The sequence below is a fragment of the Aureobasidium melanogenum genome (genome assembly GCF_000721775.1).
Source record: "Aureobasidium melanogenum CBS 110374 unplaced genomic scaffold scaffold_23, whole genome shotgun sequence".
Taxonomy (NCBI): Eukaryota; Fungi; Ascomycota; class Dothideomycetes; order Dothideales; family Saccotheciaceae; genus Aureobasidium; species Aureobasidium melanogenum.
In genome coordinates this window covers 13,945-28,211 of record NW_024470075.1, presented here as the reverse complement: position 1 = coordinate 28,211, position 14,267 = coordinate 13,945, and the positions used below count along the sequence as shown (strand labels likewise).

The 14,267-nt window shown below is 51.2% G+C and overlaps 6 protein-coding genes across 6 annotated transcripts; 3 read left to right on the top strand and 3 right to left on the bottom strand.

Moving 5' to 3' along the window:
* Positions 1-938: 938 nt before the first annotated feature.
* On the top strand, positions 939-1,543 carry M437DRAFT_56175 (uncharacterized protein; the record flags this gene model as incomplete). The annotated part of the gene is made up of 2 exons (XM_041023000.1): positions 939-1,358; positions 1,412-1,543. The coding sequence occupies 2 exons, from the start codon at positions 939-941 to the stop codon at positions 1,541-1,543; spliced, it is 552 nt and encodes a 183-aa protein (XP_040876732.1).
* Positions 1,544-2,404: 861 nt separating this feature from the next.
* M437DRAFT_87251 (uncharacterized protein) lies at positions 2,405-4,634 on the bottom strand (the record flags this gene model as incomplete). The annotated part of the gene is made up of 2 exons (XM_041028608.1): positions 2,405-3,061; positions 3,120-4,634. 2 exons carry the CDS (start codon positions 4,632-4,634, stop codon positions 2,405-2,407), a joined length of 2,172 nt encoding a protein of 723 aa, XP_040876731.1.
* Positions 4,635-4,739: 105 nt separating this feature from the next.
* On the bottom strand, positions 4,740-5,028 carry M437DRAFT_87250 (uncharacterized protein; the record flags this gene model as incomplete). Its single annotated transcript, XM_041028607.1, has 2 exons — positions 4,740-4,781; positions 4,834-5,028. The coding sequence occupies 2 exons, from the start codon at positions 5,026-5,028 to the stop codon at positions 4,740-4,742; spliced, it is 237 nt and encodes a 78-aa protein (XP_040876730.1).
* Positions 5,029-6,395: 1,367 nt separating this feature from the next.
* On the top strand, positions 6,396-7,400 carry M437DRAFT_68685 (uncharacterized protein; the record flags this gene model as incomplete). Its single annotated transcript, XM_041025154.1, has 2 exons — positions 6,396-6,584; positions 6,636-7,400. 2 exons carry the CDS (start codon positions 6,396-6,398, stop codon positions 7,398-7,400), a joined length of 954 nt encoding a protein of 317 aa, XP_040876729.1.
* A 1,439-nt stretch (positions 7,401-8,839) lies between these two features.
* Positions 8,840-9,324, bottom strand: M437DRAFT_87248 (uncharacterized protein; the record flags this gene model as incomplete). The annotated part of the gene is made up of 2 exons (XM_041028606.1): positions 8,840-9,165; positions 9,216-9,324. 2 exons carry the CDS (start codon positions 9,322-9,324, stop codon positions 8,840-8,842), a joined length of 435 nt encoding a protein of 144 aa, XP_040876728.1.
* Positions 9,325-11,453: 2,129 nt separating this feature from the next.
* On the top strand, positions 11,454-13,653 carry M437DRAFT_68683 (uncharacterized protein; the record flags this gene model as incomplete). Its single annotated transcript, XM_041025153.1, has 2 exons — positions 11,454-11,499; positions 11,567-13,653. 2 exons carry the CDS (start codon positions 11,454-11,456, stop codon positions 13,651-13,653), a joined length of 2,133 nt encoding a protein of 710 aa, XP_040876727.1.
* Positions 13,654-14,267: the final 614 nt, after the last annotated feature.

The following is a 14,267-nucleotide window of genomic DNA, read 5'->3' as shown; positions in this document are numbered from 1 at the left end:
GACGGAAGTGTTTGTGGGAATCGGGGCAGACTGAAGCTTTGTCAGCCACGAGGACGTTGGCTTCTGATCACAACACCAGACACTCGGTCTTGCTCTCGCTCAGTCATGATCATCTTTCACAGAGTGACTGCGGCAATGACTATTGGTCAGTGAGTTGTTCCTTGCAACTCGTTGATTCTGCGAAAGAGTCTCCGTAAGGGCTTGGGCAACGCGACCGGACGGGACTTCCGAGCCCTGAACTGAACTCAAAGTCGACGTCGCCGAACATGCTGAAACCATTCTTGACTCGTCGTCTTTGTGTATCAACCTCATTTCTCAGAATCTCTTCGTGGGCTCGACTGCTGCCATCGTCATGAATGTTATGGCCTCGGTAATGTCCGATCGAGTCGCACTCTGAATACGAGATATAAATTAACGACGAAAATGGCGAGCTGCTTAGGCGATCCTCTTGAAGACCCCACCTAGAGATGGCTTCGACGTCCTGAAACCGCCATGACCTTGGTGGAATGAAAGACCAAAAGAACGAGCCTCGGTAGGTTTCTAGCGGCCCTTCAAAAGTTGTACATTTGCCTGTAGGCTTTTTCCGCTGCTAGCTCGCACAACCTTCCGTATGTCTTTGCTCAGCATCTTCAGTCGACGCGACGAAGCCTCATCGATATACAATCCTGTATCTGAAGACGAGGACAGACTGCTCGATGAATCTATACAGACAACGAAAGCTGAGCTAGAAAAGCTCAAGAGAGCCAATGCGAACCTGAAGCGTGTGCTGGCCGTCTTTGCTACCTTCTTCCTAGCCTTCCTCGCCCTCATAGCGTTCAAGAGTTGGAAATCGCACGAAGACAGCCTCTTCTTCCCACGCATACTCAAGTCGCCTGCACCACCGAGTCAGCAAATCCGTCTATCATGACTTCGTCATCGCTGATAACCTTTCAGTGCCCATGAACATCCAGATCTTCGAGCGCAACTCTCTCTATGCATCTCGTCCATCACCTGAATCTGACGCAGCTTGGAACGCGCTCCTCCCCGAAGGCCGCGGGTTCGTCTATGTACCCGAGTCAGAAAGATACTCTCTGCCACCAGGCGAAAAGACATTCTATGGCGAAATTTATTCCGTATCCTTGTTTCATCAATTGCATTGTCTAGGCCAATTACGCAAATACTACTGGCTATTGATTGATGGAGTCATGAGCAACAGCACAAGTCTGAGACCCATGGTGGATGGTTTACTAGGACCTTCTGGCGAGCACGTATCGCACTGTTTCGACTACCTGCGACAAACGCTGCAATGTGCAGGTGATATGGCCTTGGAATGGCCACGGAAAGAGGAGGATGGTAGCAGGTTTGCTGTCGATGGTTGGGTAAGCCGTAGGTGCTCTTTTCAAATGAGTTCTTGCACTGACTGTCTGGACAGGGAATTCCTCACGAATGCAGGAGCTGGGATCATATTGTTGATTACATGAAGGGGTCGTATTTCAACTTGTCTATGAACAGCGACATTGCGCCCGATCATCCCATGCATGGAGACGGCATGGCGAGATTATAGCACTAGAACACCATCCATAGGAAGAAATCCAAATACGACAGAACACTATCAAAGGCACGAGCAGATATCACGTGAATCCATGATGAAAAGGTGCCACATCGAATCTCTGTGACGCCCAAACCCTGTTCGCGAAAGATGTCCTGAAAGGACACTAAGAACGCTACATCAAACATCTATATGCACGGGCAGAACCAGAAATCAAATGTGGCGTGCAAACGTATTGTTGTTGTAGATTCGTCATCTCGAGAGCAGCTGTTTCAAAGGGCTGGTTTTGCTGGATGAATTTGTGCCCTTCTCACTTTGCGACGGGATTGGATATGGCTCTAAGAACCCATGTCGACCCCGAGATCAGACCGATCGTTAGTGAGAGTCATTATATCGCTTGCCTACCCTCTCTAAACGTATCTCTAGTTTCAACCTCAAGGCCGCATGTTTGTGCTTCCTTCCTCTATGCAATATGAGCTTAACTGCAAGTATGCGTCCAACAGTATACAGAGCAAGTGGATTTCAAAGGGAGACTCGACTTGACTGTATTGTCAAAATCATCTTCGAGTCAAGAGGGGCAGAAAACGGACTTGAATAGTGTTTTTGGTCTTTCCTATCTACTGTAATACTATCTGAAAGTCGACTCCTCCTTGTCCTTGATGGATGAGAATCGAATTAGATAGAACGAGCGAGAGCCATCAGACGAGCAATGGTCTGGAACCGCAGCCAGCATCTGCATAATGTGGCGTCTTGTTTCACATATGACATTGACAGTTGGCACGAAGGGACACAGGGTAAGAGCAATATGAATTGAGCAGCTGAAACTATCAAACGACCACTGACAGAACTAAGGCTACGAATAGGCTGCGGAGGCTATTAATAAGTGAACTTTGGGTGGACTGTTCTCCACTTGTCAAACTCGGTATCGGTGAGGCGATCGACATGTGAGAAGTGTACGAAAGGAAGGACAGCATCAACAACTCCGGCATAGCCGCCACGTTCATAGGCTGCAACAACTGGCCTATGACCGACGATAGTGTTTGGACGGAAGCGGTTATTGCGAGCAGCCTTGAGCAGCTCGACATACGTGACAGATTGACCAACGAAGCCCTTGCCATGCAGCTTGGAACCAGTCCCCTTGCGGCGGGTGACGAGCAGCGCGTTCAACTCTTCGCCTTGCTGTTCGTTGATGGCCTCACTGAGCTCGGCATCCGCAATCCTCTTGATGATACTGTCCAAAAGCCATTCGCCTCGGTCGGACAGGTCCTTGACTTTGACCCTAGCATTGGCCAACGCGTTGAACGACATCCGCAACCATTCGTCGTGCCAGACGACGTTGGTCTTGAGCTGGAGGTAGACCACTTTCGCGCCTGGCTTGTGACTGACCCTGAATGCGTTCATGCGCACCTGTAAAAAGGTGTTTTGGAAGGGCGCATTGGTCTTCGGCGTCGAGATAAACGCATTGGAGAGCATGTGGATAATGAGAGTCGGGTCCTTTCCGCTGCCAGTATAGGCTCGATCGAGCAGGTAACGCTATAGTAAAGTTAGCGAAGCGTGAACAGGACAGGGTCAGCCAAGTTATGTTGCATACCAACGAGTGCGGGATTTGCTCTTTACGGATACGTGCATTGGAGGTCTTTTCTAACTGGTACAAGTCGAGAAGGAATTTCCACTGACGCGCGGCTCTGTCGTGTGGCAACAAATCATCGATGTGTTGTCCTTCGAAAGCGTTTGGGCCCATCTTGCGGCCATGAATCAGAGTGTCAGTGAGATCAGCGAGATTGACAGGACACCTGGACTTCGAGGAGGCAGACGAAGCTGGTGCCTTGGAATACTTTGAGAAGTAGGTGGTGTTGACCTCAGGGCGGTGGCAGAATGCACGGATGAACTTGAGATGATCGTTGAAGAGAGTGATGTACTTGGGCCCAGCGCCCCCAAGGCCATGGAAGAACGCCTCTGGATGAAAGAAGACAAACACCAATCGACGGACGACGTGGCGCGAGCCATGCTCCCACTCAATAAAGGCGTGCGTCTTGCCTTTGAAGATGGGAGTTTGCGATAGCGTGACTGGTGTACTTCGAGGGTATCTTTCCTTGTAGGCCTCGAACTGTGACTCTCCCCACAAGCATAGAACGCGTGACTTCGAGTGGTCGAGAGTCTGGAAGGCGAGGTCGACAAGTATCTTGACAGCGTTGGGAGTCAATTCCGATTCTGGCGTCCATCCTTTTCGGTCGATTGGGCGTTTCAGACGGACGCTAAGGCGATCGGCCATCATCATGCGTTGGGGGCCACCGTTCGCATCAATGACAAAGGCTGTAGATGGGTTATCTGGGTCAGCGATGTGCTGGTTTGGCGCATGGGGATTGGGAGTGGTGTGTGTTGGAAAGTTCATGAGGTGGGAAGGCTCGCTATCTGCACCACCGTATGACGACACAACATGAGCAGGATCCAAGTCTGGGAGCTCCAGAAAGAGAAGACGAAGTTGCGCTTGACGGATCCTGTGAAGCTCGGCATCAATGACGACGTTCTTGGTTGCCAGTGGTGTGGCTATGCAGGCAAGAAAGATTTCCAGATAACGGACAGTCCATTCGGGCGCCATTCCGAGGAAGCGGGCAGCGACTTCTTCGAATGTCTCTTGCTTTGCATCATGGTCGTCGAAATTACCCTCATCTCCCTCTTGGTCTTGAGTCAGATCAACCAGTTCAGCCATGTAAGGCGGAAGCCCCGAGTCCTCTTCAGTGTCGGTAATGCAAACTACCTCGTCATCATCATCATCATCATCATCATCATCATCGTATATGATGGGTTTCTTGGATTCCTTGGACTTCGAACGCATGGCGATGGGGAGGCCATCTTGGTCGTCCTCGTCGTCGTCGTCCTCCTCGTCTGTGAGTGGGTAGTCGACGAGAGGTCTTGGACGATGAGGCTTTGCAGGACTGGAGGAGGTCGCGTGGTCAGGCGGAGGAGTAGAGACGTGTTGACCATCGGGAGTGACGTCGACCTGAGCACCAGACTTCGATGGACTTGGCGCCATACAGCTGTTGCGGTGGTCCGATAGGAATTGTGCGCTACCGCTGTACTCTCCTGAGCAGTTTGGGCATGTCATTCTGAGTTCTGTCGTGGCGAGACACGTCGCCACGTGCTGAAGGAATTCAACATGGGTTGCACGAACTTGCTCACCGCAAGTTGGACAGAGTCGTATGCTCGGATTCTATGCGGCATTGAGCTCTGGTTGTGTATGTGCATCAGGCGTCTGCGTAGCACGTCAGTAATGTTATGATGAGTTGGACGAAGAGCAGACTGACGATTCTTGTCTTTTCCTCGCTTGACGAAGAGGGGGAGGTTTTGATGCGAGGGCGCACCGAAGGATGCTCTTGCTTCACTTCCCCGTCGGAGCTGTCGTCCAGAAGGATTGGCCGGATAGCAGTGCCATCTGGCCGCTTGCGTTTGTTGATGGCGTTGTGCTGTTCGTCATGTTTGCCTTGGAGACGAGAATCCATGATGAAAGAACGACGGCTTTCCAGAGTATGGGCAGCAGTGGACATGCAATACGACGAGAAACTCTCCGACCCAGGCGGGTGAGTGGACTGATGAAAATGTAAATTCGAACGATGCAGAAGATGGCGGCCTGTAGAAAAGAGACAGGGTAATTGCTCCAGACAACGATGGAAGAACATGCAACAGGGGATGCGTATGATGTAGATTGATAATCTAATCGTCGAAGGTAGGTTGTGATGCACAACTGTTGGATACTGTCATGAGTCGATGCTGGTATGAGTCGATGAGAATCAGGATGCGAGAGATGAGGAGAGTGCAGAGAGAGAGCTGACGACGACACTTCTGCATTCGTCAGAGAAGGAGCGGACAACTATTCGCGGATGCATACTTGCCGATAAGTGGAAACACAAAAATCGAGTTCCAAACAACAGCGAATGGGAAAGAGCATTTGTTCGGCCAAGTCACCGCCGTCCTCGTTTTCGAGTCACAGCGTGAAATCGCTCCCCAAACGTCCCACTATCTGTTGAAGACCTTATGCTTTGAGCGGTTAACCTAACAAAAGGCACCGAACATCTGAAGGCATTGGCACCCGCAGGCACCCAAAAGAGCCAACCTCTACACACCAGCTGCGAGTGCAACTGAACCTCTGATCGTCAGCGTCCGAAAATAAAAACATCGAGTCAACACACATGAACAAGAGACTTACGAGGAAAAGGGACCTTGATCCAGGCCGTCGGCGTAGGTTGGCGGGGTTGTCAGTATACGCATCGAATGGCAGCGTATGGCGCAAGTCAAGAGGCGCCGAAGTTGAGTGAGGGATGCGGGTGCTTGAGTCATGAGTCATGCCAAGCCCGTGCACCCAACCACAACATTCGCGAACATCATCCATCAAATTCACTTTGCATATCAAAACAAGAAAAGAAAAAAAAAAAACAAAAAAACACGGAGGTACTGAACGCTTGATCTAGCGAGATGCTCCGACTCACGCTAAGCGCCCAATCTCGCCCGGCGATACTGAGCAACCAGCCGGAACAGATTTATGAGAGCAGTCCTTTTCCACACCAATGCCTTAGACGATGGTGCCTTTCGTTAGGTCTACCATTAATAAGGTGTTCAACATACAATGAGACCTCCGGAGTGCCTTCTCCCTGTGACTCGAAAACGAGGACGGGGTGAATCGGCATTGAACTCCATTCTCTCAGAGCAGCTTTCACTCACGCCATCTTGTGTTGTTTGCTTGGACGCGTATGTCAACACCATCTTTCACTCGGCTCGTCTAAATTCCTCGTCTGATTTTGACCAGCTACAGACCTTTCTCTAACACATTTGATCCCACATTCGCCTCGACTCATCGTGTCTATCAACAGTCATGGGGTCAGTCGCCTTCTTACCGCCTTGCCAACCCCAGCTGACATTGGCTAGTGCCCATTCCAAGTTCTTCGACAACGCTGAGCACTCAGATGTCACTCTGACTCTGCGCTCCGGCCGCATCATCGCCGCGCACAAGGTCTTCCTTCTCGCCTGCGCTTACTTCAGCGACTGCGATCGCGCCGCACCTGTAAGTTCTGTTGTGTATATGGTGTCTTGCAACGCTGACCTAGTTCACAAGGGCTCTCCCAACTGGGACCTCAGCGAGTGTGACATTTCTGAGGATGGAATCATCGCTGCAGTGAAGCACCTCTACGGCTTCTCCTACGACCTTGACATCGGCTTCTCCTACGACATTTCCATCGATCCCATCCCGACTGACGAGGAGCTTTCCAAGTCTAACATTCACTACCATGTCTCGGCCTACCAGGCTGCTGAATTCTTCGTGCTCCCCGCCCTTGCTACCGAGATCATCAACGGCATTGGTGCTATCATCTGGACAAACCAGCACACTACTGGCTTCTTCGAGAACCTGGACAAGCTCTTCCGCGCTAAGTACAAGGACAACAAATTCGTGGACGCCGTCTTCGACCACATCGTCAAGGATGCCGCCATGCTCATCAAGGCTGACCAATTCATCACTGATGCTCTCGAGGCCTCTCCGTTCTTGGCTCGCACTCTCAAGCATCTGGCTGGAGTGTCCTCTGCTCTCGAGAATCTGGCTGAAGTGTCCTCTACCCTCGAGCGTATGGTCGAGAATACCTCTTCTCTGGTGGCTGCAGCATCCCCTTCTGACGCTGAGGGCAAGGCCAAGGGCAAGGCCAAGGGCAAGGCCAAGGGCAAGGCTGAGGGCAAGGCTGAGGGCAAGACCAAGGGCAACGCTGAGGGCAAGGCTGAGGGCAAGGCCAAGGATAACGCCAAGGGCAAGCCTAAGATCAAGCCTGTCTCTCGCTGGGCCTTGGACGTGTTTGAGCCTGACTCAGACATGGTTTGGGGATCGCTCTGAGACCTTGAAGGCATAGGCCAACACTCAGTACGGGATGGACTGATGCGTGAGTTGGCAATGCATCATGTATTTTAGAGCCGTGGTCAGTTCATCGAGCACCAGCCATAGCTGAGACATGGGTGAAACAGAATGATCACTGCGTCCGAATAACGAATCTCTTCTGCCTGAACGTATTTTGTACATTTGTTGCGTGAACATTCTGCGTGCTTGCCGTCGCCCCATAACCTGAATTTTGTATTCTTCAAGGCCCAGTGCACAGCGAAGTGGCTTTGGTTTCACAATACCACATGTCTAATTTCGTTTCTCAAAGCACGACCAACCCAATGCTTGTACATGACAGGTCTTCAGCCAGCATGCAAAGTTGTAGAGTGTGTGCGGTGTTGCGCACATGTCTATAGCACGTTCAATATTCCAAGATACCTTGAAGGTTTCATTTTGGTTCGAATACACATGAGACATAGACAGACAATTTTCGCAGGTCATCCTCTGCCGATTGAGTGGAAGTGGGACAGTCTCTACACGCTTGAAGATCTAGCTCGTGTCCTTGAGCTTGGAACAGCGGGTATGTCCCTGATCTGTATTGCCCTCGAGGCAGAGGTCAGTCACAAGTTCGACGACATTTCCCCTTTTGCTGGAATGAACGGCCACCATTGCCTGCATTACCCGGACATGGTGACTGGTCTCTTGATGTTTACGGCAGCACTGGAACACGGATGGCAAGAGATCCTTCGCGATGACGCGATCATATTGGCGAAGCTCTACGAGGAGTTACAGAAACTTTCGACAAGATTGTTCGAGGTGAAGCTGACAATATTGGAGTTGAGATTTTCAAGAAGGCTTTCGGCTACGAGTGAAGGAAAGCCAGAGGTCTTGTGCATGGCACAGCGGGTATGTCCCTGGTCTGACCCTGCTGGACCAAGTGTTATACATTCCTATACCACCTCATCATTCCGATGGAACGAGACCCGCAAAGCCACTTAAAGTCTCTCGATGACAACTTGTTCCCAGAAAAAAAAAATCGGTACGACATGCGCTGTTGTTGATTGCTAGAATAAGAGTTAGACCATACGCTTTGCTCTGTTCCAACATATGGCTGTTGACTCGCATAATGCCTGTCCAAACAACCGTTTTGAATTCAGTCTTATGTACTAGAACACAATCAAGGGCTTGGACCAAACGGCACTTGAGATGATAATTCGAAATCACCGCCCTGGCCAACATCAATTGGCCATGGCGTTTATCTTCTTTTAGAAGGCAAGCAGTTTTTATACAGTTGAGGACATTCTGCTTCTGTCGCGTCCAAGCGAGATGCAATGCAAGCTCCGCCCAATAACATGAACTGGGAAACGTGCTCAAACTCGAAGATTTATACACGCACAACATGGTTTCATTCGGTTCCCAAGAATGACGGTGTATTTATAACACTCAAATGATCAGTGCTAACAGATTCTTGTCAACATTGATAAAGCCTTCTTAGACATGAGCACTTCGTTGGGCTTGGAGAGTGTGGCCCAGTAGCAGATCTTGCAGCTGGCCTTCTCCTCAGATGCTGCAGGTGTGTTCTGACCCTTACCAGTCGGCTTCTCGCTGCAAGTAGCATTGTCATACTTGTCTGCCTTGACAAGATAAAGAGCAGATTTGCCCTTCTTCTCGGTCAAGGCAGCTGGAGTGCTCTCTTCTTTGTCGGCATTCTCCTTAAGTGTTTGTTTGCCCTTCTCGTTGGACTGGTATCTTGCTGTGGACCAGATGTCTTCTTGGCTGGAACCTGTCTGGAGTTGGCTCTGTGTGTGCTGCACTCGAGCAATCAAATTGAACACTCAGGGTTGAGCTTGACTTTCTGATTCGAGACTCTTGACTTGACTGATGAAACGGTGGTTAATTCAGGGCTCTCCGCCGGACCAATGATACACAACGATAATTGCATGTTTGTTTGTCATCAATGTCTTCATTCTATCTCTTGTACTTTTGGGTGTCCTAGCACTGTCGTCGCCAAGCGGCTCTGTGCTTTGGGCCTTGTGGAAGGTTGTCTGCAGCACTAGTATCCCTCTTGCCTTGATAACGTTCTTGTCTCATCTCTAGCTCTCAAAGTATAATCACGGGGTAGAGACAGTACACTCTTGACAAAACGCAATTGCCATTCTATCGATTCACGACTTCTTGTGTATCTCAAGATCGACATACAGACACGTTTTGTGGTGCTGCTGCATCCATTTGAAGCCCGAAGACTGTCATGTGCAACCCTCTTTATCTTCACTTTGCTGGCACGCGATCTTTCTTTGCGGGTTTTGTGCCCCTGAGCGGATACGTGGTTGTGGTAATCGTAGGGTGACGGCAGTGTAAAGAAAAGAAGGAATAGAAGTCTGGTGACAGGCGAAGGCTGACTGGTTGAGTTTCCTTTGTTCGGTGTTCGAGTCGCGGTCACTCCAATGCGAACAGAGTTCCTGCGTACCGAGACCTCATGGATGTGGCCGCCCAACCAGAAGCAGAAGACAAACGAACAAAGCCTGCCCTCAGCATCAGAGATGAGGCAATGTCACTTGGTGAGGTACTGAGGTCAAAAAAACTCCCGTCATATCAAGCCCATATGTTCTGTGGGAGAGGGAGCCACACATCTACGCCACAGGCATTCGCGTCTGCCTCTCAAGGAGGATGAATAGCTTAGCTCGGGGGGGCTCCAGCACGATTGTCGGCCGTGGCAGAGGCCCAGACGAAAGTGCGAACTGACACTAAACATGCATAGACATATCGCATGCAGTGCAGAGTTCTGAAAATCTTAGCCCGCCATCTCCTTTAGACCGCCGAGTTTGATGCTAGCCATCGCCCTCTGCTGACAGCCGCGACTTGTCCCCCTTTTCCCACTGCCCTTCCTCTTCTGACAGTCGACGAGTTATTGTACTCTTGGAGCTTGTGTTGTGTGGTGCGCTTCGTGGTCGTTGTCAAGAGTCCCCACACCTCGGCACGCTTTTCGGTCACGGGATCCGACCGCATCGGAACACCCCTGGGCTTCAGATTTGGACGACCGACACTGACAGGCTTCGAACAACTTGATGAGATGGAACATCCAGTCTATTCTTGTCGACCGATGCCGCTACATGTCTCATCGCTAGAGACGAATTTGTGCTTTTCGGTGTGAAGAGCTGCTTCCCCGTCTGTCCTTTGCATGTTGATGGTTGCCTTAGATACGTATACTATCGCGAAGTGCTCAATACTCCACTGGCGATATCCAGATGTCTCTTGTCACGAGTCTAAGAGGCGGCCGAACTCGAACCTCAGAATACATTTCCATGTCACCGTAGGCTCAAGAAGAGACTTGTTCCACATATCTCTCGACAGCATTCTTTACCGATACGCGAAAACACACGATCACTTCGACCAAGCACTTCGACGTTTATCTGTGGGCACATGATGCTTTTCGGTACCCATGAAGATATAATACTGTACGGCTCATGCACTCTTCTGCATCCTGACCACCTGGTCCTGAGAGCTCTCGTGGGTTCACTACTTTTTTTATTCTCTGCAAATTCGATCCCTCTCCTTGAATGTGCTGAGCTTTACATGTCAATCCATGTCTATTTCCAAGAAGCAAGGATATCACCGAATCACTTCTGGCAGTTGTTGGGCTTGCATGACCCTGCATGATCAAACGCTCGTGTTTGTAGTGCTGTGTACATGGGAAACTTCGAGGTAAACTAAATCCCAGCTGTGTTGAAATGTCCTCCAAGTCAAGCGTCTCATCATTATCTCGCACTCTCTTCTTCCCGCGAGCTGATTCTGCTGCACTTCATTATTACATCCAAAGGCCGTGCGTACCGTGTTGCGTCACAAGGTGCGCGCGGCCTTTGTGTGTTCGCCTCGGAATCACTTCACTTCGTCCACGGTCACTCGCTTTTGTTGTCGGAAAACTTGTCTGTTGATGGTCTCGCTTCACTCTCGCTTCACGTCCACTCTTTTTTGACGCGAGTCTCTCCACCAAATGCACACAACCTCCTCCATCTAAGACCAAGTCCCGCAAATCTCCTCCTCTGTCATCATCACTGCTCATCAACGTCAAAGATGGCACAGACACCCCCCAGCATCAACGATCTCCCCGACAGTGGTGGTAAGTGGTGCCAAGGCCTTCCTCTATGCTCTGGTAAGTCTCTCGCATCTATTTTATTTGACTACAGCTCATTCCCCTCCAGCTGCACAGAGTGCTGTTGAGGCTGCTACCATCGCCGCTGCCGCCCCATACCACTATCCCCACGTCCCCTTGGTCGACGCGCGCGCGGCTGCGCTGCGCCAGACGTTCAGCGTAAACCTCCACCCCACGCGCCCCATGAGCGGACCTGGCACTGTACTCAGTGTTGAGGAGTTCTTCGACCTCATCAACGCGGTCAACCTTGACCACTCTTCGCGTGGCTTGCCCACCTACAGACTGGTTGTTATCGGCGAACACACTCAGGAAGACCTTCGCAACAATGTCTATGAGTCTCCCAAGCGTCTGTACGTTCGCATGATGGAGGGCAGATGGCAAGGTTTGGCGACTTTCTTTCCCAGAAATCCCACTGACGCTGGCAACTCGTCGTCCCTGGCCACAAAAGTGGAAGACGACGACGAGATGTCCATCGCCATTCATCAGAGTTACAAGATCACAACCCTTGCCGACTTGTTCCGCGGTGATGGCGTTGATGAAGAGCTTGCTCTCGCCCTTCGTGAGAGTCTCAGGGTACAAACTCGTGCTGACTGGTGCCTTGGTGGTGCTGTCGGCCATGCTGGCCCTTCAACTCATGCTGGCCCTTCAACTCATGCTGGCCCCTCGAGCCGCGCTGCAACCCCCGGCCATGATAACACTGTCCAAGACTGGTATGTTGTACTCACTAGGGGTAATGGTATTGATACTGACACTCTTTCTCAACACAGCACCCAGGAGAAAGGCGTTACCCACTCGCAGATCTCTGATCTGCCCACAGCCCCTGGCGGCTGGCAAACCTGGTTTGACGACCACACTCTCATTGAGAACAACTCCTCCGCCGCCATGCAGTCTTCTACCACCGAGCAGGCTCATGCTCTCGGCCCTCTCGCCTCCGAGTTGCCTGATCTTATCCGCCGCTTGACCAATGCCAACGAGCCTCAAGAACCCACCGTCACTGCCGAGGAGGTTGATGCTCCTCGTGCTCTCGCCTCCGAGTTGCCTCGGCCCATTCGTGGAGTGACCGTCGTCAGTGAACCTGTCGAGCCAGTTGACTCCGCCGCCACAAAGTCGGGTACCAACGAGCAGGCTGATGCTCCTCGCTCCCTCGCCTCCGAGTTGCCTGATCTTATCCGAGGTTTGAACAATGCCAACGAGTCCGAAGGGGGTTCCACCACTGCTGCTGCACCATCATCTACTGTCAGCGAGAGTGGTGGACTCGGCCTCGCCGGTCCTGTCCCTGTCCTCGAACCGCGTATGCCCACTCAAGAGTTCGCCGGAGCCTCTACTGCTGGACATTCGAACTCGTCTACAAGCAGCCAGAGTGATGCATTTCGCCCATTGCACGAGATCTCCCAGGATGTTCCCGAGGAAGCAACATTCGTCACAGATGGCGGACGCTCCGAAGCTCCCTCTGTCAACGCAAACAACAACAGTGATGCGCGCCTACCTAGCGCCGAGCGCCGACTCCCTCCTGCTCTCGGTCGCGTTCGCTACTGCTCTTCCCGCGACAATGCCCAATTCGACTATCAATTCGCTCACGGCACCTCCAGAGCTCAAGTTTTCGCCACTGCCGTCCAAGACATTTCCGCTGGAATTGCACACATCCTCAGCAGCGAAAATGCCGACCTGCCTGCTCTGGAAGATATTCACGAGACTCTCAATGCGCTTAGCCATGCCGGGTTCAGCACAAATGCCTACCAGCAGGAGCACGTGCCCGTGGAGCGCTCCATGACTCTAGTCAGGGCCAACATGGACCTCGAAGGCTTATCCAATATCATGATGAGAGCTGCAGAACTTCTGGTCTTCCTTGACCAGACAACCCTCCCCCGCATCGAGGGGTACCCAGACGATCTGCAGGACCACCTCAGAATCGTCTTGTGTGTCTTGATTGACATGTGTCGCAACATTCATTCCAATCAGACAAGTCTCTTCCTCGGCTACATCCTTGGCGACCCCAGAGTGCACAACTCTAGATTCTTCGGCAGTTTTTTCTCTCGCGCCAGCAACACCTCTGCCAACCACGCCACTCAAGAGGATGTTCCCTCTGTGGACCCCGAGAGCACTTCCCATTGGGGACAGTGAGGATGGGCTTCTTACTGCTAGAGGCGACGACAAGACCTGGTCTATCGACCAACAGATTGAAAGAGAGAAGGGAGGAGATGTGTAATCAGAGGAGGCAGGACACAGGTCGACTCAAGACTCCAGGGGTCTAGGTCTTCTATCAGTAACAAGTAGAAGCGCAAAGCATTTCATAAAACTGCCCGTGTACAGCCTCATCATGTGCTCCATGTTCTCATATTCTATTGCAATGCTAGAGCCCTCAAAACTGCCGTGACCAGAAGCACGCTGCGGCGGTAGTCAAGCCGGATGGATACTCAGATCGTTCGAGCCAGCGGATGAGGGCTCGACTTCAGTCAAAGATGAACGAGAACATGTGCATATCAACCACCAAAGTATCTGCTACATTCACACGAGTTTTTGAGTTGTGTCTGAAAAGCAGGCACTATGCTTCTGTTCGGGTTGTAGAGTATTGATACTCATTCGCGTCTTGAACCTCTTTTCACAGCCCATGTATATGAACCGAAGCACTGAACCCAACAAAACGCCAGGTATTACAGTGATCACTGACCAGTCGAAACAGAGAATGAGCCATTGTACACGGTAGAAAGCTAACGACCGATTGAAGAGCATGAGAA